This window comes from Mastigoproctus giganteus, chromosome 10 (genome assembly GCF_048544385.1).
Source record: "Mastigoproctus giganteus isolate SK-2022 chromosome 10, ASM4854438v1, whole genome shotgun sequence".
Taxonomy (NCBI): domain Eukaryota; kingdom Metazoa; phylum Arthropoda; class Arachnida; order Uropygi; family Thelyphonidae; genus Mastigoproctus; species Mastigoproctus giganteus.
The window spans coordinates 82,132,799-82,157,868 of NC_143584.1; the positions used below are offsets into that span (position 1 = coordinate 82,132,799).

The 25,070-nt window shown below is 36.8% G+C and overlaps 1 protein-coding gene across 3 annotated transcripts in view; it reads left to right on the forward strand.

Annotated features, from left to right (window-relative positions):
• The window catches only part of LOC150079120 (docking protein 5-like), a 453,516-nt gene that overhangs the window by 309,236 nt on the left and 119,210 nt on the right, over positions 1–25,070 (forward strand). For 2 of the 3 annotated variants that reach the window (XM_090384139.1, XM_090384138.1), the window contains one exon: positions 5,872–5,999. The exons of the other annotated variant lie outside the window; for it this stretch is intronic. In XM_090384139.1, coding sequence (XP_090240265.1) covers positions 5,934–5,999 — 66 coding nt within the window. In that variant the 5' untranslated portion in view covers positions 5,872–5,933. The remainder of the gene's footprint in view (positions 1–5,871; positions 6,000–25,070) is intronic. 3 annotated transcript variants of the gene reach the window in all.

Below are 25,070 nucleotides of genomic sequence, written 5' to 3' on the forward strand. Positions count from 1 at the left end.
TTCTGTGGTGCATTGCATCACTAATCTTGTCTATGAGAGAGTGGAATATACGTAATCGATTTGTATAGTTATTCAACTATGGAGAGTATCAACACCAAAGTGTTCTGCAAGCCATCATAGAGGTAATTCTTCCATTTTTAAACTAATTTACTCATAACGTAGAACTTGAGCCATTGCTGCTCTGTTATCTATTAATTAAATTCAAATTAATGTAAATAAAGAAACGGAATGTCTTAGATTACTATTCCGAAGAATTGTAGATATGATTTTATTCTTATCCAATAATAATCTTTTGTTAAGAGGGACTCGGGAAAAAATTGGAGCGCCAAATAATGGAACTTTTTTTAAGTCTAATCGAATTGTTAAGCCTATATGACACTTTGTTAATGGATCATGTAATAGAATTAAAAATGCGAAGAAAAGAATTGTGCATCATTTAGCATATAGATCACAGGAATTTATTGTGGCTTTAAGTAATGAAGTGATTAATAAAATTAAAGCTGACCTCTACTTATTATAGCATCCAAATGATTGTACACCCGATATTTCCTACATGGAACAAACATCAATAATAATAATTAGATACATAAATTTTACAGACAAGAAACTAATCATTAATGAATCATTTATAGGGTTTATTGAAATATCCGATACAACTGGTGAGGGATTAGCAAACATGCTTTTTAAAAAATTAACAGTGCTTAATTTTGATATTATGAATTTTAAAGGGCAAGTGCATGACAATGGAATCAATATGAAGGGTAAATATAAAGGTGTACAGTCCAGAATAATTAATTTAAATCATCATGCAATTTATTATGTGCCTTGTTTATTACATTCTTTTAATTTGTGATGCTGTTTCCAGTGTATATACTTGTAAAAAAAAATTTTTGGAGTATTGCGATGTTTATACTCTTTATTTTCTGCATCTACAAAAAGATGGGAAATTATGGAAAAGCATTTAAATATTACTCTTAACCATTGTGTGATACTCACTGGGAAGCCAAAATAGATTCAGTTAAAGCTGTGTATAAACAATTTGAACAAACTTGTAGTGCCCTTGAAGAACATGTAATGATAACGCAGTAGTATCCGTAGCTCAAAGTTTCTTAGATTCATTACAAACAATGCCATTCATATTAAGTTTAATAGTATGGTTTTCAGTATTGTCTAAAATTAATAATATTAACAAATTATTGCAAACAAAAACAATTATACTTGATTCAGCTTTCAATTTAATAAATAAAATTGAAAACGAAATACTAAATTTAAGATCACAGTTTGATGAATTCTTAAATGAAGCAAAGAATATAGCACGTAGCGTGAGTATTTCAGAGTTTTTCTGAGACATGAGTTAGGAAAAAGAAAAAGATTATTTTCTGAATTGACACAAGGTGAAGTATCAAAAGATACTGTGGAAGAATATAAGTACAATTTTTTCAATATTGTAATTGATACAGTTATTGTGCAAATAGAAGAAATGTTGAAAAACATACCTAAAATTATTTCCTTTTTCAAATTAATAACAGATATAAAAAAATTAGAACAAAAAGAATTAGAAAAACAATCGGGGATTTTGTAATATTTTATAAAAAAAGATGTAGACTAACATCTAATTTAAGAAATTTTCATTAAAAGAATTGATTTTGAATGAAAAAAATATAAATTATATGCAATATATATTGCAATATATACTAAATAACAATAAAATGAACTTTTTCCCAATGTATTAATTGTACTAAGAATTTTCTTTTAAAAATGAAATGCACCAGGCATAATTATATATGGATTTTAAGTAATTAACTATATAATATCGGTGTAGACATACCATAGTTTACCCATAATTTTTAACTATGTACACAGTGTAAAAGGAATCATTTTGATTGTATCTCATATTGTGGCTGCCTTCACAACGAGATACCAGGTATTGCACTACTTTGAATAAGTAACGCTTCTCTAGAGAATCATTGATTCGTTAATTTTTCAAGTTGACAGGAAGAAAATTGAGGCATTTGAAATGTGGTGTTATAGGAGAATACTGTGTATTTCTTACTTGGATCAAAGAACAAATGAGATGTTATTGAATTAAATTGGCAGGCCTAAAATTCTTCTCCATTACATCAAGAAAAGAAAACTCAAGTTTTTTTGGTCATATAGTAAGAAGGGAAAACTTTCTGTTGAAGAATATAATGGAAGGAAAAACCAAGGGGGAGAGGTGCAGCTGAAGACCTGCAACTAGGTGGAAGGATGGGATCAGTGAACTTCTGGGCATGACACTTTGCAGTGCTGCTCGTATAGCATACGATCGATGCAGTTGGAGGAATTTGTTGGTGGCCACAACAGCTCCTTAGAGAGCTATGTGACTAGAAGAAGACGTAGTGTAAAAGGCATCATTTTAATTGTATTTCATATTGTGGCTGCCTTCACAACAAGATACCAGGTATTTCATTACTTTGAATACCTGGTATCTCATTGTTATTAGCAAATTAAAGTAAGACTTCTCTAGTAGAGAAGACTACTGTTATTTATTCTCAGTGGATACCACCACCCAGACAGCACCATTTCAAAGCTGTTGGCCTACCATCCGTGGATGGGCAGGTACCCTGGTAATGCAACATGCCATTACAGTTGCGAAGTGATTACACAATATGAGAGATGCCAAATGGTGTACAGATAATGTATTTAAAGATGAAATGCCCATATATAATTATGCCTCATGCATTTCATCCTTAAATACATTATCTGTACACCATTTGGCATCTCTCATATTGTGTAATCACTTCGCAACTGTAATGGCATGTTGCATTACCAGGGTATCTGCCCATCCACCGATGATAAGCCACCAGTAGTCTTCTCTACTAGAGAAGCATTACTTATTTAAAGTAGTGCAATACCTGGTATCTCGTTGTGAAGGCAGCCACAATATGAGATACAATGCTTTTTGCACTATGTATGTAGTTTAAATTTACGGGTAAACTATGGTGTATATACACTGATATTATATAGTTAAGAATTTTCTTTACATTGTCTATGACTATAGCAAGTGCAGAACATTGTTAGCAGATTAAAGCTAATTAAAAATTACCTTCGTTCAACAATGTCTGCAGAACAATTAAATGCTCTTGCTACATTAAGTATCAAGAAAGTTGTTAAAGATTTATTTTTCTAGTGTTATTAATATGGCAATAAAAGTCACATACAGTAATTTAAAATGTTAATTAAACCTTAATTATGGAATAAGACATTTCTTATGTATTTATAATTACAATGTGTTATATGTATTTATGATATTAATATATCTGTGTATTTTTTTATATTGGTTGTGATTATTAAAATTGTAACAAAATTTGTTTGTTTATTTATTTATTTTTTTTCATGAAAAGATGTTAGGCTTTTTAATCGTTGAGAAAATTTTTGGGGCCTCAAAAAATTACTTGCAACCAGGCCCCTTTATGGAGAAGGCTGGGGCTGCCCAATCATAATGTAGTTTTCAAGGGTTGACACAGGGTAATAAACTGTACAAGAACACATAATTTTAACTGTGTCTATGGTAATGTCGGGAGTATTGTTAATAAAATAAGCATATTTCATACTCCTGCAATGTTGACAGAGTTAATGAAAATGGTGTTATCCAGAAATAAGAGGATGGATGAGTGGTGGGTCATTCTTCTTATTATTGGCGCCTCCATAGCCAGGTGGGCAGGAGCAGCAGTGTGTAGCACACGCTTCTTGATTAGACCGTGGTTCGAGCCAGTGACCACCAAATACGGAGGATGCGGAAAGGTCAGGGCATGACTACTGCATATCCCCGGAGCAATATGGCCTTAGTTGCTAATGCTCCTAAAAACCAAATAACAAACATAAAAGCAGATTGAGTGCAACAAAGACTTTCGCATATTCAGAAGTTACACATGTTTGTATAGAATCTGTGTGGTGTGAGATGGTTGGAAGCAAAAGTTAAAATCACAGAGTAATCTACAGACCACATGACAAGCAAGGGTGAATGCCTTATTATGGGTGATTGCAATTTACCTTTTGTTGATTGGAGCGAGTGGGAGGGAATTCTATGTGGAACAAAATTTTAAATTCAACTAGATGATTAGTACTTGTATCAGCACGTTAGAGAAAACAAGTGCAGTGAAATTCTGAAAAGTATTTCAGAATTTCACTGCATGTAGTATTGTTGACCAGCCAGGATACAAAAAATGAATTAAGTATATTTATGTGCAATCATGTTATGAGCATTATAAATTGGTGATTGTATGTCAGACCTTCCAAAGCAGTCACTCATCAAATTAGTAATGTAATATTTTAGATAATGGCTCCACAATTTTTATTTTTAATAATATGACCAGGTTGTCAGTGTATGGCAGAAATTATGAGTATGTTAAGTTTAATTTCTCATGCCAGGCATGATATGGTAACTTGCAAAAGACCTGCATATTGGTCTTGCTTGGGTTGGTATCATTTTTGAAGATAGATTCCATAGCAACTCAAGCTGTGTGCGAAGTGGCTCCATCATGTTGAAAATCAAGTATTTTGATTACAGAGATGATATAATATAGGAGCTAGATAGGCCATTGTAGCCATAGTGTGGTAATGTTCTTTCATAACTGCTACATTCGCATTTTGGTTGTTTTCAAAAAAAAAAAAAAAAAAAAAGGTTAGCTGATTGAAGAGGAGCTCAATGCATTCCATGTGGATTTTCTTATGCCCAATAACAACAGAGCCTCATCAGATCTCAGTTTGTTTTGGAATTTTGATCTTAGTTTTTCAACTCTGAAAATTGTGTAAAGAACTGTTTGTTCAATATGTCATATTTTGAATATTTTTACATAACACAGATTTTGTATGAATTGAATTTACTTTGGTGTAATATTTTTCTGACACTTTTGTCTGTATTTTAAGTGTTACAGCATTGTACATAACTGATCTGCAAATGGGATGCAATGGACTGAACATTATTGCATCAGTAACTCACTTTGTTTTATGGAGATGTCAAAAGATGCTCATGTAGACAGACTGTGTCATCATGCACTGAGTTAATATTGAATGATGAGAAAAGGTATTGTGGATTTGATACTGATAGCAAAGCCTTCATTGAGTTTTTGTTATCGAATCTGTCTTCGCAAATAAATCAACACAAGCAAACAGAATGTACTGTATGGGCTAATGTTCCATCATGGACTGATAATTGGTCTATACTTTCTGCTGCACTGTTTTTTTTTTTTTTTTTTTTTCAGAATACAGTTGTGAAATAGTAATCACCCACATCGGTGTACTAACTTTTTTTGAATCAACATCCTTGTTAAGCTAAAGTATTTATGTGCAACCATGTTATGAGCTTTATAAATTGGTGATTGTATGTCATGTGTGTCATCATTGTTACTTGCCTTTTGGTAACTCTGAAGTTAATATTAAATGATTAGGAGAGATAATTGTGAGTTTTATACTGATGATATTAAAACCTTTATTGATTTCACTGTCATGAAAACCATCTTCAAAAATAAATCAGCACATCAACATGACTAATGCTCCATCATGCACTGATAAGAAATGGCATGGAAACAAAACTCCAAGATCCAGCCTTTGATACTAGACTTTTGCATGCGATTGCATTATACCTAGTGAATGTGATTTAAAAACTAAACTTATCTGTACTGTCTTATGCACCTTGTCTCTTGTTGAAGAATACAGTTGTAAAGTTGTAATGACCCACATCAGTATACTAACTTTTTGAATCAGTTTCTCTTGTTAGTCTAAAGTATTTGTTTGATTTGCTTATGCCATTATAATGTTAAAGAAGATACATAGTTGTAACATTGTTAATGACATGTCAGTGTATAATGTTTTTATTATTTTTATTTTTAGAATTTTGTTTGCTTGTCATGGATTTACTAGAAGCTAGCTAAGGCAAAAAAAAAAAAAAAAAAATGGCTACAGATATAAGTGACATAGTGAAACAAGGCTATGTGCGAATAAGAAGCCGTAAGCTTGGAGTAAGTTTTATTGTAGTTAAAGTGTTGTGTTTATATTAAGAGAGGAAAAAAAATATTCAAACAGTTATATTGTACTTAAGAATTCAGAATTATATTTTTATACACAATCTTTTACCTGTAATTAAAAAAATATGTAATTGTTAAAGACAGGTTCTTGTTTGTTTGTTATTTGGCTTTTAGGAGCATTAGAAACTAAGGCCATATTGCTCTGGGGATATGCGGTGGTCATTCCCTGACCTTTCGGCATCCTCCGTATTTGGTGGTGACGGGCTCGAACCCCAGTTTAATCAAGAAGCGTGTGCTACGCACTGCTGCTCCTTCCCACCTGGCTACGGAGGCGCCTGACAGGTTCTTAACCACATTTCTGTCTGAAATGATTGAACTTGCAGTTCATCTGTTAACTTTTCCCTTACAAAAGTTCAGCTAATGTTGAATTTTATGATTGTGTAATTAAGGTTATCTTTTTAGCACACTAGTTTTTGTTATCCAACTTGCATTAGCATTAGTAAAGGCACATGATGCAAGAAAGCAAGTTTATAGCATCAACCAAAAAAAATTTTTTTTGCTAATTTCACCCATCCACTCGCTCCAAATGTTTGTCTAATTCTGCCTTGAATCTATTTAAGCTATCAACTTCTACAACGACAAATAGAAGTTTGTTCCAGAAATCAGCCACACGATAGCTAAAGGCAAACTTCCACACATCTATCCTACAACTGTCTTTCCTCAATTTGAATTTAAGCCTTCTCAGGTGATTATTCTGAGCAAGAGGAAAAATCCCATCAGCATTGAGCATGCTCAAACCATTCAAGGCTTTATACACATCAATCAGATCACTTCACATGTGCCTAGTCTCTCCAGACACTGTAATTTGCAAATCTTAAACCTTTCTTCGTAAGAGCAACCCTTTGTTCCATTCACTAATCTTGTAGCCCTTCTCTGCACTCACTCCAGCAGATCTACATCCTCCAAAAGTAAGGCCTCCAGACCTGTATACAGTACTCAAGGTGTGGACTGACCATTGCCTTATACAAGGGAATAATCACCTCCTTATCCCTGCTAGAAAAATACCTGTATATCATTGGCAAGACACCGAGCTACTCTTGCAGACTGTCTACACTACTCAGAAAACTTCATATCAGCCTGCACAATTACCCCAGGTCCTTTTCATTATCTACCACTGTCAGTGTAGTACCACACAGTTGATACATTAGTCTGGTGCTACTGCTTCCCATATGTAGTACTTTACATTTGTCAATGTTAAACTTCAGTTGCCACCTCTCCGCCCATCTGCTCAACTTTTCTAGATCCTGTTGCAGCGCTGTACTGTCATTAGGGCCATTAATAACCCTGCCAACCTTCATATTGTCTGCAAACTTAGACATTAAGCCTGATATACCACTATCAATATCATTAATAAATGCAGAAAACAACAATGGACCCAACACTGAACCCTGAGGGACACCACTAATAATATTAGTCCACGAAGAGCTGTGCCCATTGATTACCACTCTTTCTTCTCCCACTTAACCATCCCTTTATCCATAGCAGCAATTTGCCTCCAGTGCCATACTGCTCCAATTTGTGCAGCAGTCTTCCATGTGCAATGGTATTAAAAGCCTTTCTAAGATCCAAATATATGATATCAAATTATTCCCTGCATCCAGTTCCTTTGTGACCACATATAGGATCCATTCAAATTGTTCAGACAAGACTTCCCCTTAACCTGTCACCCATGCTGCGTCTGAGCTGTAACTGAAGTCTTGTCTGGATGATCCTGCAGTGCTTTTTTAACCAGTGCCTCCATTAATTTCCCCAGAACAGAAGTTAAACTAATAGGTCTCTAATTATTTGTGTCGCCCTTAGGTCCTCCTTTGTGAATTGGGGTCACATTTGCACATCTCCAGTCCATGGGTACCTCCCCCGAGTCCAAGGAAGCTCTCATAATTATGGTTCAGGGTTGCTGCCTCCTTTAATATAACTGGGTAGATCCCATTCACCCTAGGTGCCTTATGTTTCTCCTCCATTTTGCTCTCAGTTATTACAAAATCATCTGGCTCACTGCCAGAGGTGAATTCACCTCTGGCATTCCCCTCTCTGAATAACTCCTGATGTGTGAATGTAGATGCAAAATACTCATTTAGTTTGTTAGCAACCTGAACTTCTAACAAACTCATTTAGTTTGTTAGAAGTACAGCCAGTCGACACTACTGCGTACAGCCATGTCGACTGGCTGTACTTCTTTGGGTTTTGTGTGTTTCTTAACTAATAGTATAACCCCTCCTCTCGTCCTATCCTTTCTATCCTTCCTGTTCACATTTTACTCCACAAATTCCATTTCTGCATTCCTTATATCTGTGTGATACCACATCTCTGATATCCCAATAATATCTGCCATTGATGTTTTCACCAACACCTCAAATTCATCAAAGTTATTTACCAAACTCCTAGCATTGGTGTACACAGAAGTATACATGCACCCGTTCCTATTCTTAGCTACCCTAACATAGCCCATGTATTTACTTGTTTTGCAATGACTCCCAGCATCTCTGAAATCCCATGCACATGTTTTCCAGGTTGTTGCTCATTCCAGTAGAAGCAGTGCAAGGATCAATTTCATCTCTTCCAGCGGCTACTGTTAATCTATTAGTCCGTGTATCCCCCCAAGCTAGCAGTTTTCTGACCTCCTAACACTGCCTCGATAGTATCAGCAAATATTCTTGCACCCTTTCTATTTAAGTATATTCCATCCCTGTAGAAACAGTCTCTCCTGTTAACAAGCACAGACCAGGCTGAGAAAAATTCTACCCCTTGAGCCTTGCACAATCTCTCCAGGGCCGAATGAATCGACAAAGCTCTCATTGTATATTCCCTCCTATTGTGTCTGGACAAAATTGCAGACACTTTCAAATTAAACCCTAATTCACGGCTTTTTTTCATTAGTGACTTGTACTCGTTAAGTAATTCCGCCAGTCTCCTACTCTTAATATAAATTAGTGCCAACCTGTACAATATCGCCTTTTGTGCCATTAAAAAATATCTGCTCTAAAACACCATCAACCTTGTCCCCTGTCCCTGGTCCTGTTTCACCTATCCATTTTGCACAATATGTTCCCTGTTTCCCTGATAATAGTCACCGACAAGTACTAGTTCATGTGGGTCCAGCGTGTTCTGCCTTGGGGGTTGCTGCTGTGTTGCGTGATGTTAAAGTGCAAGCTCAGGTGTTGATGTGTGCAGCCCGAGAGCTTGATGGGGCACCTCGATTTAGATCCTTCGAGAACATCCACTCTGCCCTTCAAGCTCTCATAACAATTCTGAGTTGTCGCCTGATTTCCTTGCATTGTGCACACACAGACATTCCCCTTGCAATATCATGTCCCGTCCCTTGTTGCTCCAGAAACATTAAACAAGCAATACATTTTAAAAGGCGGCTGTGATTCAGAGGACAACTGTCCCCCTCAGTTCTCCCCTGAGCCACAGTACTCCGATTAGCTTGAGCCTTTTGCTCTGCTGCTCTGATCTGAGTCATGATTTCGATTCAATTTCAAATAAAATTTCAATTTGAATACAAAATTATAACCCTAAACTTATATGCCAATGCAGTTATTACACTATATATATATATGTGTGTGTGTGTGTGTGTGTGTTTTTTTATTTTTTTTTTTTTTAGTATTGAGTATTATCTCAGAGGTTCATCATATAACTTCCGTATCTCCTATCAAGTTATATGTATTAATTAATAATGTTACGTTTGTAAAATCTAAGTCATATGTATTTAGTTAAAGTGCAATTTAATTGACAATGAAGTTTAACAAGATTAATAAATTTTACTGATAAATTTATAAAACTATACTAAGCTAACAGATTTCTCCTACCGTGCTGCGTGTTGTACTATCGTCAGCACGCTGCTCTTAATTCCATCAGAAAAGACAGCACCATCGTTGCTTCCCACCGACAAAGGACGTTACATGGTTATGTTAGACTGGTTGGAGTATTTGGACAAAGCCCTTGCCTTCTTGCAAGATCCCAATGTTTATGAGCCTATAAGTGACCCATCCATCACCTATCCATTTCTTAGGACATCTAGAATCAAACGTTAACAAACTGATCTACGAATGATTCAAATCTTGGAAGATTTCAATATCGACGCAATGGCAATTGCATGCCACAGGCTGCCAACTTCCACAATTTTATGGACTTCCGAAGGTTCACAAGCCAGGGGTTCCTCTCTGACCCATTGTGTCCTGTTGGAATTCGCCGATGTACTAACTGTCTAAACACAACACGTGACTCCTAACACCTCTAGTGGGAAATACTGTTCATACAGTCAACAACAGCGTGGAATTCCTTCACCTAATCAAAGAACTTAGTCCCTGACAGTGAGATCATGGCATCCTTCGATGTTTTGTCTCTCTGTTTTCATCCATTCCCATCCAACAGGCCATTTTCTGTACCAGGGGACTTTTAGTGAGTGACCAAAACCTATCGAATGGAACATCAGTATCTACAGAGGACATCTGTAGTGCCCTCAACCTATGCTTGTCGGGTGGTGTCTTCACCTTTGGCAATTCTGTGTACAAACAAATACACGGTATGGCTATGGGTGCCCCTGTCATTGCTAAAATTGCTATGGAGGAATTAGAGGAATGGATATTCTTGAGCCCACCTGTACCAATTACAATGTGGCACAGATATGTTGATGATATCTTCACCATCATCCCACGTGGTTCAGAGTCAACACTGTTTGAGTACCTGAACTCCTTATCGCTGTTTATCCAGTTCACTTTGGAGTTAGAAGTGAACGGGTCCCTTCCATTTCTGGATGTTCTAGTGAGGCGAGTGGATCCGCACTGGAAACCTCAGTGTACTGTAAGCCAATGTGGTGCGGACAGTTTACTAACGACGGATCAGCCCGTGCCCCTTGCCATCTAAACAACACTGCACGCACTGTATTCTCTTTAGCCTGGAGCCATTCCAGCTCAGAGGAAGCTTGGTGCACCTAGATTACCAGTGTAAAAGCTGACTTAGTAAATTGTGGGTACCCAACGCATGTATTAGACTGATGCTTTCTACAAGCACAAGAACTTGCAACTCATCCGAGGGTGTCATCCCCAAGTGACAGTATGCCTACTGCCTACATTCCTTATTATCTGGGCACGTCGGACCAGATTTCTAAGATCCTACGTGAGTACCACATGAAATGCATATAACTCCCTGGTAGGAGCTTAAGTTCTCTGGTCTTGAACGTAAAAACTCCCATTTCCCCTCTCTTACATAGTGGAATAGTATATCATGTAGCTTGCCATGATTGTGGCTGTTGCTATATAGGGGAGTGCTCAAGACGCCTTCAGGATTGCCTCGCAGAGCATGACAGATAGATTCGCCTAGGTTACACTGATCACTCCTCAATCACAGAACATTTCTGGTCAACCCATCATGACCGTAATCCCAGACGTGATTGTGAGGTGATCAACCAATCTCGGCACTACCGTCACCACCTTTGGCTAGAATCGTTAAATGTATTGAGCTGTCCAGAAGCCTTAAATCGCTGTAAGGGTACAAGGCTACACTCCATCTTTGAATCAACAGTTTTGAAACTTGACAAACACTGGCAGCAATCCCATACACTTCTGTGCACCAGCAGTGAACACCGATCTAGTGAATTAATGTTTGCACAATCTTGCAACCATGTGCGCATCTGAGCAAGCACAACTCAGTATTTATTTTTGTTTCTATCTCTAATGTCTGTATTTTGTTAGTATTCTGTATGCGTTTATTCACTTGCCGAAGAAGGGGTTTGTTTACCCTGAAAGCTATGAATTACTTAGTTATTAAAAATCTAGTTATTGTCTCTAGTGGATGTTGCTGTATTATTATTATCTTAAACCATGGAATCCAGTACTACAGGCCCATTTTAATTTATAGACCTCTGGGGTAGGGCTTACAATACCGGTCAAAATCTTAATACCAGTACTCCAAAAACAAACTTTTTTTTTTTACTGAATAAATTTTGATGACAATTAGGTGCAATAAAGTAAGGAAAAAAAAAAACAAGTACTGTAATTACTTGAATTCATGTTTTAAATAAACTTATTGCAATAATAAATATTCTAAAAAAATCATTAAAATACAGTTATTCTAAAAACAAAAAAAATAGATATTGTTACTGCAAAGTTTAGTTATGTTTAAGCATCCACACTACCTGTCCGAATAAAGTGAGCTCTTAAGAAACATAAGCAATCAGTAGTATGATCATTTAAAATGGATGTAATTTTGGTACATTACAGTATTTGATGAGCGGCAGAAAACACCCTTTCAGATTCTATTCTGGTACTATTGTACTGAGATAATTGTAGATGATCTCGGTCCATATTTTCTAGGCTTTGAAATTTTTTTTTTTTTTTTTTTTTTTTAGCAAAAATAGTTAGAAGAATTTCATTAATTTTCAAATCAAGTTCATCTTTTAAAATCTCATTGGATTCAGCAATTTCTTATTTTGGAAAGAATTTTCGGAACACTGTTCTGTTCCATGTTGGTCTTCCATGATTGAATTATGTTCATCATTTTCTGAAGGAGAAAGACGTTTTATTAAGCGAAGTATAATTTTCACTATAGTATCTTTGCTGAGTCTGGAAGAATGCAAAGAGTCGGGATAAGGAATAAAGAAGACAGCAAAGAGTCCAGTTAAGGAATTCTTCACATATATAAATGCAGAGAACAGAAGGACAAATCAGATTGGACCCTTATGTAATGGATGTGTGATAGTATTAGATAACATAGCTGAAGTTGTAGATGAACTCAACAGTTACTTTGCATCGATATTTACATAAAAAAATCCCTTTGTGTCAATGAGATATTATGGAAGTGAAGTTGAAAAAAACGTAATTAATGATGTTGAAATTTCAAGTGATTATTTAATGATAACTTTCGTGCCCACAGGCGAGTAAGGCTCCTGTGGTTGATGGCCTATACCCTATAATCTTAAAGGAGGTGGCAAGTGAGTGCATTGAACCAATAAGGCTAGCTATGAGAGCATCACTGGACTCAGGAGAGATTCCGTTGGATTGGTGTAAATTGGAACATAAAGGTGGTTCTAGGAGTGTAACGGGAAATTACCAACTGGCCAGTATAACTTCAGTAGTAGGGAAAATCATGGAGGCAATGATCAAGGGTGGAATTCAGAGTCATTTAGATGGAAATGGAATTCTGTAGGATACACAGCATGGTTTTGTAAATGGAAAATCATGTTTAACAAATCTGGTTAGCCATTTTGACAGGTCACTCGTGAGCTTTAGGGAATAATTTCGATATTGTTTATTTGGATTTCAACAAAGCATTTCACTCATTCCCATGAGTGGTTACTTTATTAGTTGGAGCAGGCTGGAATCATAGAGAAAATCCTTAGATCGAAAGCCTTAGGGCACCAGGCAGAGGGTTGTGATAAATGGTTATTCCTCAGATTGGGTTAATGTAAGAAGTAGGGTTCCCCAAAGATCAATATTGGGACTACTGTTGTTTTTGATTATCTGAAATGACATCTATGAAGGGATGGAGGATGTGAGGTCTAAACTTGCAGATGATGTAAAGATTAGTAGAGTAGTTAATGATTGCCGCCAAGCAGAGCTGCTTCAGAGTGACCTAGATAGACTTCCGGGATGGTCGGAAAAGTGGCAGCTATGCTATAATTCAGCAAAATGTAAGGTCTTACGCTTGGAGAACAGCAACCCCAAAATGACTTATACACTTGGTGAAGTTGAACTAAAGTCAGTAGTGGAGGAATGGGATTTGGAGTTACGATATGGTCAGACATGAAGTTGTCCGAGAATTGTGGACAGGTTGCAATGTTGCATGATGTCCTATCGATTTATCGAACATTTGCTAGTAGAAATAACAACATAATCACATAAAGGTGATTTTATAACCTGTATGTGATTAAATTAAATTATTTTTTTTAAATTAGTACCAAAAAACCAGTACACTTTTTTTTTTTTTTTTTTTTTTTTTTTTTATTAATACTGGCATTTCAGTACTGGAAAAAAATGACCAGGATCCAGGTATTGTATGCCCTACCTCTGGTGTTGGGAATGTTCATGTTTACAATGACTGCATGATCCTATACTAACCATTATAAACTTTTATTAATTAAAATAAAATGAATTTGGGTTGTTAAGATAATAAAATGAAATAAAATAAGTTAAATGAATAGTACAATTACACTGGATAAAACTGAAAAAATAAGATACCTGTCTGTACAATAAAAATAAAATAAGACAATGTAGATAAAAACACTGGATAAAGCGATAAAACACTGAAGCTTTCAGAGGCGTCCGCCTCCTTTTTCAACAGTTGAGCTTAACTTACAGTACATCCTTTAATATCAGCAGGTCCACGGTTCACAGCATGTGTTTCTACAGGAGCATGGGCAGTATTCTCCATATGCGCACAGGCGCCTCCATAGCCAGGTGGGAAGGAGCAGCAGTGCGTAGCACACGCTTCTTGATTAGACCGGGGTTCGAGCCCGTCACCACCAAATACAGAGGATGCGGAAAGGTCAGGGAATGACCACCGCATATCCCGCATATATCGGCGACCGGTCACATATATGGCCTTAGTTGCTAATGCTCCTAAAAAAAAAACCAAAAATAACAACAACCATATGCGCACTGGAACTGGAAATGGCTCAGGAGTATGCCAGGCAGAACTGTTCATCCTGTCCAAGAACCACAGCTTCAAAGAGGGGATGAATGCGGATTCCAGTATCTCTATTTATAGTGTTACTCTCAGAGCAGCAAATTCGCAAGCTCTAGCCACTTGCAGTCCCAAAATCTGTGTGACCGGTCGACGATAACAGTTTTGTGAGAAGTTTGATGGTTCTCCTCCCAAAAATTCTCTGACACAGCAGACCTTCCATAATCTGCGGTCTTTATTGCGTTGATATGCTCCCCCATACGATCTTTAAACCGACCCTTTGTTTATGAGATAAAATGCCTGGATTGCAAGGAATGTTATGTTGGTGAAACAAAGTATCGGTTTAAAAATCATATTGGGGAGCATATCAGCACGATAAAGATTATGGGAGGTCTGCTGTGGTAGAGAATTTTTGGGAGGAGAACCATCAAACCTCTCCTGACGAAACTGTTATCGGCGACCGGTCACATAGATTTTGGGACCGCAAGCGGCTCGAGCTTACAAATTTGCTGCTGTGAGAGTAACACTTTTAATAGAGACAGGGAAAGTCCGCATTCATCCCCCTCTTCGAAGCTGTGGTTCTTGGACAGGATGAATGGTTTCACCTGGCATGCTCCTGAGCCATTTCCAGTTCCAGTGTGCATATTGAGAATACTACCCATGCTCCTGTATAAACATGTGCTGTGAACCATGAGCCTGCTGATATTTAAGGATGTTCTGTACATTAAGCTTCACTGTTGAAAAAGGAGATGGATGCCTCTGAAAGCTACATTGTTTTGTATTTTATTTTTATTGTACTATTCATTTTACTTATTTTATTTAATATTAGTAAAAAAATAAGAGGAGTTTACCTCAATATAGTGCATAGAACACTTCCGTATGATACCCTCCAGAAATTAAAACGGAAAAAACGAAAAAATCGACAACTTACCGGTACATTAGAGTAAAATATAAATAATTATATAAGCAATTTAACACAATTCAAATCAATTTTAAAACAATTAAAAATCAAATTAACGCAATTAAAAGAATCCACGAAAATATTCAAAACGATTTTCCTTCCTGAAGCTGACAATGCTTTTCGACCGTATGTCGTGATCACAGGAATGAAAATTACCGAATTGGGTTAAACCTGATACTTAAATAGAGATTATTTGTCTTCGCGCATGCGCGTAAAGGTCCACGCATCGGAGATCAAATATGGCCGCCGAACATTAACCGAATTCTCGTGTAATTTAATTTCAACGGTTTCTGCAAAGGTTTAACCCGATTCGGTAATTTTCATTCCTGTGATCACGACATACGGTCGAAAAGCATTGTCAGCTTCAGGAAGGAAAATCGTTTTGAATATTTTCGTTGGATTCTTTTAATTGTGTTAATTTGATTTATAATTGTTTTAAATTGATTTGAATTGTGTTAAATTGTTTATTTAATTATTTATATTTTACTCTAATGTACCGGTAAGTTGTCAGTTTTTTTTTCGTTTTTTCCATTTTAATTTCTGGAGGGTATCATACGGAAGTGTTCTATGCACTATATTGAGGTAAACTCCTTATTTTTTTACTAATATTATTATCAGTGTAGAACATATTGAGTAGTACAGCTCTGATTCATACTATCTAATTATTTTATTTAATAAAAGTTTATAACGGTTGTTGAAGGATCGTGCAGTCATTGTGAGCAACTTCATCTTCACCCGAAGCTTTTTGATTCTTTGTTTTCTTCAATGCATGTTCTATCTCATCAGGAAGGATATCAGGTATGTCATATGTGTTGCATATTTGTGATCCATCTTCCCCCTCTGCTGGCATCATTCCCTTGCTCCTTATATAATACTTTATAGTAGTCGTTTGCTATTTGAATTATGCCTTCTCTAGTATTTATAAGCACACCATCACTATTCAGATTCAGTATCATTTGTTTTTCTGTATTACTGCTCATGACTGCTGATTTAAATCCTTTGTTTTCCCTTAATGCTTGTTCTACTTTTCTTGTTTTAAACCTTATGTCCTCTCTGAGTCTCTTTGTAATGGCTTTACATAACTCAATAACTCAATTTTGTCATTGTCGGTGTTTATCTCTTCATTTGTTGTCTGCAGTTTATTACAGCAAGTGTTTCTTGACCTTTTTTTTTTTTAATTTCTTTTCACCTATAGGTCTCTCTGGCTTTATCACTTTCAGAAAGTCGTTGTATTCCTCATTGATACTTTGTTCTTAAGTTCCAGTACATATTGCTTTTTTCTCCTCTTCTGTTATCTTAGAGACCTTCGTATTTTACCCAAGCCAGTTATTTTCCTTTCTATTCTTACATCTATATCAAGTGTTCATCTTGCCATTCTGTGATCATTTCCACCATTTACCTTGTTCAGGACAGTAACATTGTTGACAATATATATTCTGTTAGTGAGGATGAAATAAATTTCATTAGTTGTTAATCCATTTGGGCTTTTCCATGTCCACTTTCTCTTCATCCTTTTCTTGAAAAAAATGTTTGTTACTGATATTCCTTGAGATTCTGCAAATTCCACAAGTCTTTCTCCTCTGTCATTTATTTCACCAATTCCAGAATTTCCTATAGTTTCCCTTTCTATGCTGTTTTGTCCCTTTTCAACCTTAACATTGAAGTCCCCCACAATGATTGTGTAGTGAGTTTTCTGTTTATCGGTCTATGTTAAACTCATCCATTTCAGTGTACATTTCTTTAACCTCTTCATCATCATCATGGCTCCATGTTGGTGCATATATCATTATAACTTTTAGTTTGTACCTCTTAGAAATTGTGAGTAGTAATCTTGACACCCTTGGTGATATACTTTTGTTGTTTTTTTATATCTTTATGGACCAAAAAGCCAACTCCAACTTCACTGTTTCCATTGGTGTACAGCAGATTTCCACTTGATAAACATAAGTGATTCATTTTTTTTTTTTCTTGTTTCAGCCAAGCCGATGATATTCCAATTCACATTTTCTAATTCCTCTTCCAACTCTAATATCCTCGCTTCACTGATGAGCGATCTTACATTGTAACAGGCCAAGTTCAGCTTCCATGCATGGCAGCCTGGTCGTACCCAGAGATTCTTAGCACCCTCTGCTTCCATTCAGATTCTCTCACTGCTGTGAGAGGGAGAGTGAAAACCGCTGGGGACTGAGAGGCATTTGTTTTGTCATGTTGTCATAAACCAAACCCTTTAGCAAATCATGGATGATTTGCTAGAGGGTTTGGTTTTTTCTTCATGCTGACCAGGCACCTTGAAGAGACGCAATCTACACGTTCATTGCCACCAAAGTGGCGTAACAGAGCTTACCGACATGAATGTGTACGTGACTGGATTTTAGGGAAGCAGGCCAACCAGACCTTCTAAATCTTCTAAAATAGAAAGAAACTCATCCATCTGTGTTTCAGACCGAGTGTCTGATAACACACAGAATGCTTGTTCCCTTCTAATCCCCTTTGTGTGCTGTCAATGATTATAGGATCTTTACAAGAGAAAGTTATTCCTCTTTATAAAAGTGATGAGACCACATTTGGATTACGACATAATTTATATTTTGAAGGTAGTTTCATGCATGCTACCATCTTTTATCTGTTTCGTGAACTAATTGTAAAAGCAAAAGAACATCTTTGAAATTCGGAGCAGGTGATTATACTTGTTGACACAGTTCCCACACTTATTGCATGGGGTGGGGGGGGGAAGTAATGTTGTCTTTTCCTCGAAGGTTTTTTTTTTTAAGTCATATTTGATTATTTGATATTTTTAACTCTGGTGTTGGACAATAAAATTAACTAAATTAATATTTAAAAGAATTTATGTACGAAGGTTTTTTATTTTTAGTTAATTTTATAAAGTTTTCAAATTCAAAAAATCATTGCTGTACAGAGAATACTGATGTCAGAATCTTGTTATACAAAGCCTACACATTTTGAAAACGTGTTTGTGAGAGGATTAATGAAATAAGCATACTGAATGAGACTTGCATATTGGCAAGTGAAATAAGAACAAAGTAGTTGAGAATCTGTACAAGTTCAAGGGTTGAGTTGGATGATTTGTTAGTAATCAAGAAATTATGATTAACTGAGGGTTTTTTCACACACTCATTCACCCCACTGATTGACTGAGTCAAAACTAAACCATACTTCTATCATCCTTGTGTCAGGAATAGGTATAAAAGCAATGACATTCACATGAAGTAAGTAGATCATTGAAATGCAATAGATTAGTTGAGGTTCTCAGCTTTGCTAATTCCATTGGATACCACACAGCAGATTTCCACTTGATACCAATCAATTTGTTCATGCCACTGCAGCACCAGAATAAACGGTGGTTGATGTAATTGCCAAAGGGATATATCATGTTGTTACTACATCAGGAAATGTTTGGCTAGACCACAGAAATTGACAGAAAGAGACTGGATGGCATTCAGAAGAGTTGTACAGCCGAAGCAAGTACATCCAAGAGTTCAGGTAGGCCACAGGATTTTATGGAAATGTTGCATCACATAAAAAAAATTTCACGGCACAAGCACACAGTGTAGAGCAACTTTCTTGGTGTACAGTTCATTGTAATTAGTTCCTGGAAGGAAAGCTGTGTTGTGGAGTGACAAACCGGTTTTTTTGACTTAATGGCTGTTTTTGGGAGGGGGCGGCAAATGTTATTTACCATTGTTTGGTGAAGGTGCTATCACAATCTGGATTGTTTCTTGTGATTTTGGACCATGCATCACATCGACATCCTGACCAGTACCACTCCATCTCTGTTACAGCCTGATGGGTTCCTTTGCATCCTCAACTAAAGATAAAGCTGAATTAGTAGTACCCTGCTTTTCTGCTAACTCTTATGTCGATGACCTTGATGAACTGCTTCATACCATATCCAATACAATCTACTCAGTTCCTCTTGTGTTCTTCCAGCAGAAGGATAGAAGAATTTTGAAAAATCTTGATGCCAAGAAAGACCCAGGTCCTGAAGGCATTTCTCCCCTGTTTGCAAAACCTGTGCTTCTGAGCTTGCTCTTGTTCTCTCACCTTTTCTTATTCCTCTTTCCTTCTGCTTTGAAATTTGCTCATATCCAACCCATTGCTAAAAGGAGTGACAAATTCCTCCCTATCATTTATCACCCTATTGTTACCTTTACGCTTTCTAAAGTAATGGAGTAATCCATCAACTGCCATCTTTCAGACTATCTCAAAACCTTTAATCTGATTATTGAACACAATACAAATGCCATCAGCTTCAGTCCACGCTATACAGAGCATAATTGTATAGTGATATATATATATATATATATATTTTTTTTTTTCGAGATAAAATATAGCTGACTGGGCTAGCCGGGTGGGTAAAGTGCCTGCCCAACAACCCAAAGGCTGCGGGTTCGAATCCTGCCTCGGCCTTGGATCAGAGTAATGCAAAAACCTTGAGAGGTGCATTGTGGCCACAGAAGCAGATGTGCCAACAGCTAACAAAAAAAAAAAAAAAAAAAAGATAAAGTATGTGATTATTGGGACAGACCTTACAGGATCACAGACAGTGTTGCCATGATGCCATAGATGCACATATTGACAGCACCAAATACGGAGGATGCGGAAAGGTCAGGGAATGACCACCGCATATTCTCGGAGCAATATGGCCTTAGTTGCTAATGCTCCTAAAAACCAAATAACAAACAACATATTGACAGTATGAATATTATCCACATGTATGTACATAGTGATTTGTTTATGAAATGATATATCAGTAAATATAGCATAAATAAATAAATTTTTCATCTTTTTTGTTTTTTGAAATAACACAAATATTTTGCAGTAACTATAATTAAACTCATCAAAACAGCTAGTAATGTGATAATACCTTGTCTATGAAGTGACAAAATTACATGCAATAATTTTTCAAATTAACATCCAGTTTCTATATAACAAACTTCTACAATATTGAAATCAAAATGTTCTCAGTATAAAAGTAACTGACGGTCTCTTTTATGTACTTTAAAAAAAAATCGCTTTTTTTGCTTAGTGCTTTTGGATATTCTTATTCCATTTTCTAAAGCAGCCAAAGAATCTCTCACATGCAGCAGTTCTCTAGCATAGATGCAATTGCTATGGGTGCCTGGTGCTTCCATCACAGCTGTATTTGATTGAACAGCAACAGCTTCTTTCTCTTTTGTTTCATTTGCCTTGTTTCCAAGACCAGCATATAATTCTTTATCTTCAGTTCTCCTCTGTTGGTGCATTGCTGTGTATCTCCACATATCTTCTGTGCACTTCTTCAATCATGTTTACAAGCATGTCCTCCTTTGGAAATCCCTCAAACTTCAGATGCATCAGTGGTAAGGCCAGACCTAAAACAATTCTGGATTGTTTTGGGTTTAACTATGGTCCATGCATTGGACAGGAGATGAATTTCATCAAGCAATGTAATGGACCTTGCAAGTTTTGATTCACTATCAAATCTCTCGCTATCAGTCTGGCAAATAATCTTTCTCATCATACTACTATGGTAATAATGTTTTAAATTTTTAATAATTATTTCATGTAATGGTTTTCTCTGAAGTTGGTTGTGTGTGGGGGAAGAAAAACAATTCCCACTACTTGGGTCTTAACATCAGTTTTGTGGGATATGCATTTATTTTTCTCAATTTTTCTGAGAGAAAGGGTAGAATTTTTCTCAGCCAGGTCTGTGCTTGTTAACAGGAGAGACTGCTTCTACAGGGATGGGATACACTTAAATATAAACAGTGCAAGAATATTTGCTGATGCTATCGAGGCAGAGTTAGGTGGGTCGGAAAACTGCTAGCTTGGATGGGGATACACGGTCTAATAGATTAACAGTAGCCGCTAGCAGAGGTGAAAGTGATTCTTGCACTGCTTCCATTGAAATGCAATTCAGCAGCAGCCTGGAAAGCAAGGCAATGGGGATTTCCAGGACTGCTGGGAGTCATAGTGGAACAAGTAAATACACGGGCTGTGTTAGGGTAACTAAGCGTAGAAACAGGTGCATGGATACTTGCATATACACCAATGCTAGGAGTATAGTTAATAGTTAATAAATTCGATGAGCTTGAAGTGCTAGTTAAGACATCAAAGGCAGATATTGTTGAGATATCAGAGATGTGGTGTCACACAATCATAAGCAGTGCAGAATTGGAATTTAGGGAGTACAATGTATACAGAAAGAGACAGGACAGGAAGGGAGGAGGGGTAATGCTGTTAGTTAAAAAACAAAATCTAAGAAAGTGCACCCAATTGATGTTGGTGGACAATGCAATGTTGAGTCTGTTTGGTGTGACATAAGCACTCTGAAAGGAAAAATGAGAGTAGGTGTGTGTTATAGACCTAATGAATCTGATGAGTATAATGAGCAATTGTGCAGAGAAATAGTGGGCCAATAAATCAGATTGTCTTATAATAGGGGATTTTAATTTCCCAGAGATTGACTAGAATTTGTGGGTTGGTTACTCACACCACACACTAGCAAGGCTTTTGTGGATTTATTGGATGATTGTTTTCTACAGCAGCATGTTTGGGAGGCAACTAGAGGGAGTAATACTCTTGATCTGATTATCAGTAGTGATTCTTCATACATTAAGAATCTGCAGATAAAGGAACCACTAGGTGGCAGTGATCACAGTGTGCTGAAGTGGGATTTACTCAGAGGTCCATCAGGGGTAAAGGGAAGGGTTTTTGCTTTCATAAAGGTGACTACAGTGGTCCGAGACAGTATTTAAATTCTATACGGTGGGACTAACTGAAGATGTTACCAACAGCAAATTCAAAATAGGAATCATTCAAAGAATTAATCTTGGAAGCTACTAGGCTTTTCATACCAGCTAAGAAATATTGTTCAAGATTTAGGCCTAAATGAATGTCAGATGAACTAATTAGACATGTAACAGAGAAGAAAAATGCATGAGATACATAAAAAATAACAGGTGACACAGAAGCCTATGATAGATATAAGCTGGTCTGTAGCCAAATCATAAAGGAGCTTAGGTAGGCGAAGGCAGATTACGAGAAATCTTTGGCAAAGGATGCAAAGAAAAACAACAAAGAGTTCTTTTCTTATGTAAACTTTAGAAGGAAGGGGATGAATCAGATTGGTCCACTTGATATCAATGGTTCAACTGTTGATGATCCTGCTCAGGAAGCTAACAAACTAAATGAATATTTTGCATCTACATTCACACATTAGGAGTTATTCAGGGAGGGCAATGCCAGAGGTGTATTAAACTCTGGCTGTAAGCTAGATAATCTTGTAATAACTGAGAGTAAAGTGGAGGAGAAATTGTTGAAGATAAACATAAGAAAGGCATCTGGTGTGGATGGAATCTATCTAATTATATTAAACGAGGTGACAAAAGAAGTAAGCAAACCCTTAGCCGTAATTAGAGAGCCTCCCTGGACTCAGGAGAGTTACTCATGGACTGGAGATGTGCAAATGTGACCCAATCCACAAAGGAGGATCAAAGGGAGAAGATGATTACAGACCTGTAAGTTTAACTTTTGTTCCATGGAAATTAATGTAGGCACTGGTTAAAGAAGCAGTGCAGGATCATCTAGACAAGACTTCAGTTATAGCTCGGACACAGCATTTGTTTGTTAAGGGATAGTCTTGTCTGACCAATTTGATTGGATATTATGATGTAGTCACAAAGGAACTGGATGCAAAGAATAACTTTGATATCATATATTTGGATCTTAGAAAGGCCTTTGATACTGTTGCTAATGGAAGACTGCTGCACAAATTGGAGCAGGGTGGCATTGGTGGCAAATTGCTGCTATGGATAAAGGGATGGTTGAGTGGGAGAAGACAGAGTGGTAATCAATGGACACTGCTTTTCGTGAACTAATGTTATTAGTGGAATCCACCAATAACAACAGTGTTGGGTCCATTGTTGTTTTCTGTATTTATAAGTGATATTGATGATGGTATATCAGTCTTAATGTCCAAGTTTGCAGACGATACGAAGGTTGGCAGGGTTGTTAATGACAGTATGTTGCTGCAACAGGATCTAGAAAAGTTGAGCAGATGGGCTGAGAGGTGGCAAATGAAGTTTAACATTGACAAATGTGAAGTACTACATATGGGAAGCAGTAACCCCTGAGTAACATATCAACTCTGTGGTACTACACTGACTGTGGTAGAGAATGAAAAGAACCTGGGGGTAATTGTGCAGGCAGATATGAAGTTTTCTAAGCAGTGCAGACTGTCTGCAAGAGTAGCCCATGGTGTCTTGTCAGTGATATAGAGCAATTTTTCTAACAGGGATAAGGATGTGGTTATCCCCTTGTATAAGGTAATGGTCAGTCTACACCTTATACAAGGGGATAACCACATATACTGTATACAGGTCTGGGGGCTTCATTTTAAGAAGGATGTAGAGCTGTTGGAACGACTACAGAGAAGGGCAATAAGATTAATGAATGAAACAAAGGGTTGCTTCTTACGAAGAAAAGTTTTGAAAATTACAGTGTCTGGAGACTAGGCACCTGCGAGGTGATCTGATTGAGGTGTATAAAGCCTTGAATGGTTTGGGCATGCTCAATGCTGATGGGATTTTTCGTCTTGCTCAGAATAATCACCTGAGAGGGCATAAATTCCTTTGAGGAAAGATGGTTGTAGGATAGATGTGTGGAAGTTTGCCTTTAGCCGGCGGGTGGTTGATTTCTGGAACAAACCTGCATCTGTCATTGTAGAAGTTGATAGCTTAAATAGATTCAATGTAGAACTTGACTAACATTTGGATCGAGTGGATGGGTGAAATAAAGGTTTTTTTTTTTTTTTTTTGGGGCTGATGCTATATAAGCTCATCAGAGAGTCTTATAATGGGGGATTTTAATTTCCCAGATATTGACTGGAATTTGTGGATTGGTCACTCGCACGCTAGCCAGGCTTTTGTGGATTTATTGGATGATTGTTTTTTACATCAGCATGTTCGTGAGGCAACAAGAGGGAGCAATACTCTTGATCTGATTATCAGTAGTGATTCTTCATGCATTAAGAATCTGCAGATAAATGAACCACTAGGTGGCAGTGATCACAGTGTGTTGCTGTGAGATTTACTCAAGGAGGTAACTACCATCAGAGGTAAAGGGAAGGGTTTTTGTTTTCGTAAAGGCAACTATGATGGTCTGAGACAGTATTTAAATTCTATACAGTGGGACCAACTGATGATGTTACCAACAGCAAACTCAAAATGGGAAGCATTCAAGGAACTAATCTTGGAAGCTACCAGGCTTTACATACCAATTAAGAAATATTGTTCAAGATTTAGGCCTAAATGGTTGTCAGATGAACTAATGAGACATGTGGCAGAGAAGAAAAATGCATGGAATACATACAAATTAATGGGCGACATGGAAACCTATGATAGATATAAGTTGGTCTGTAA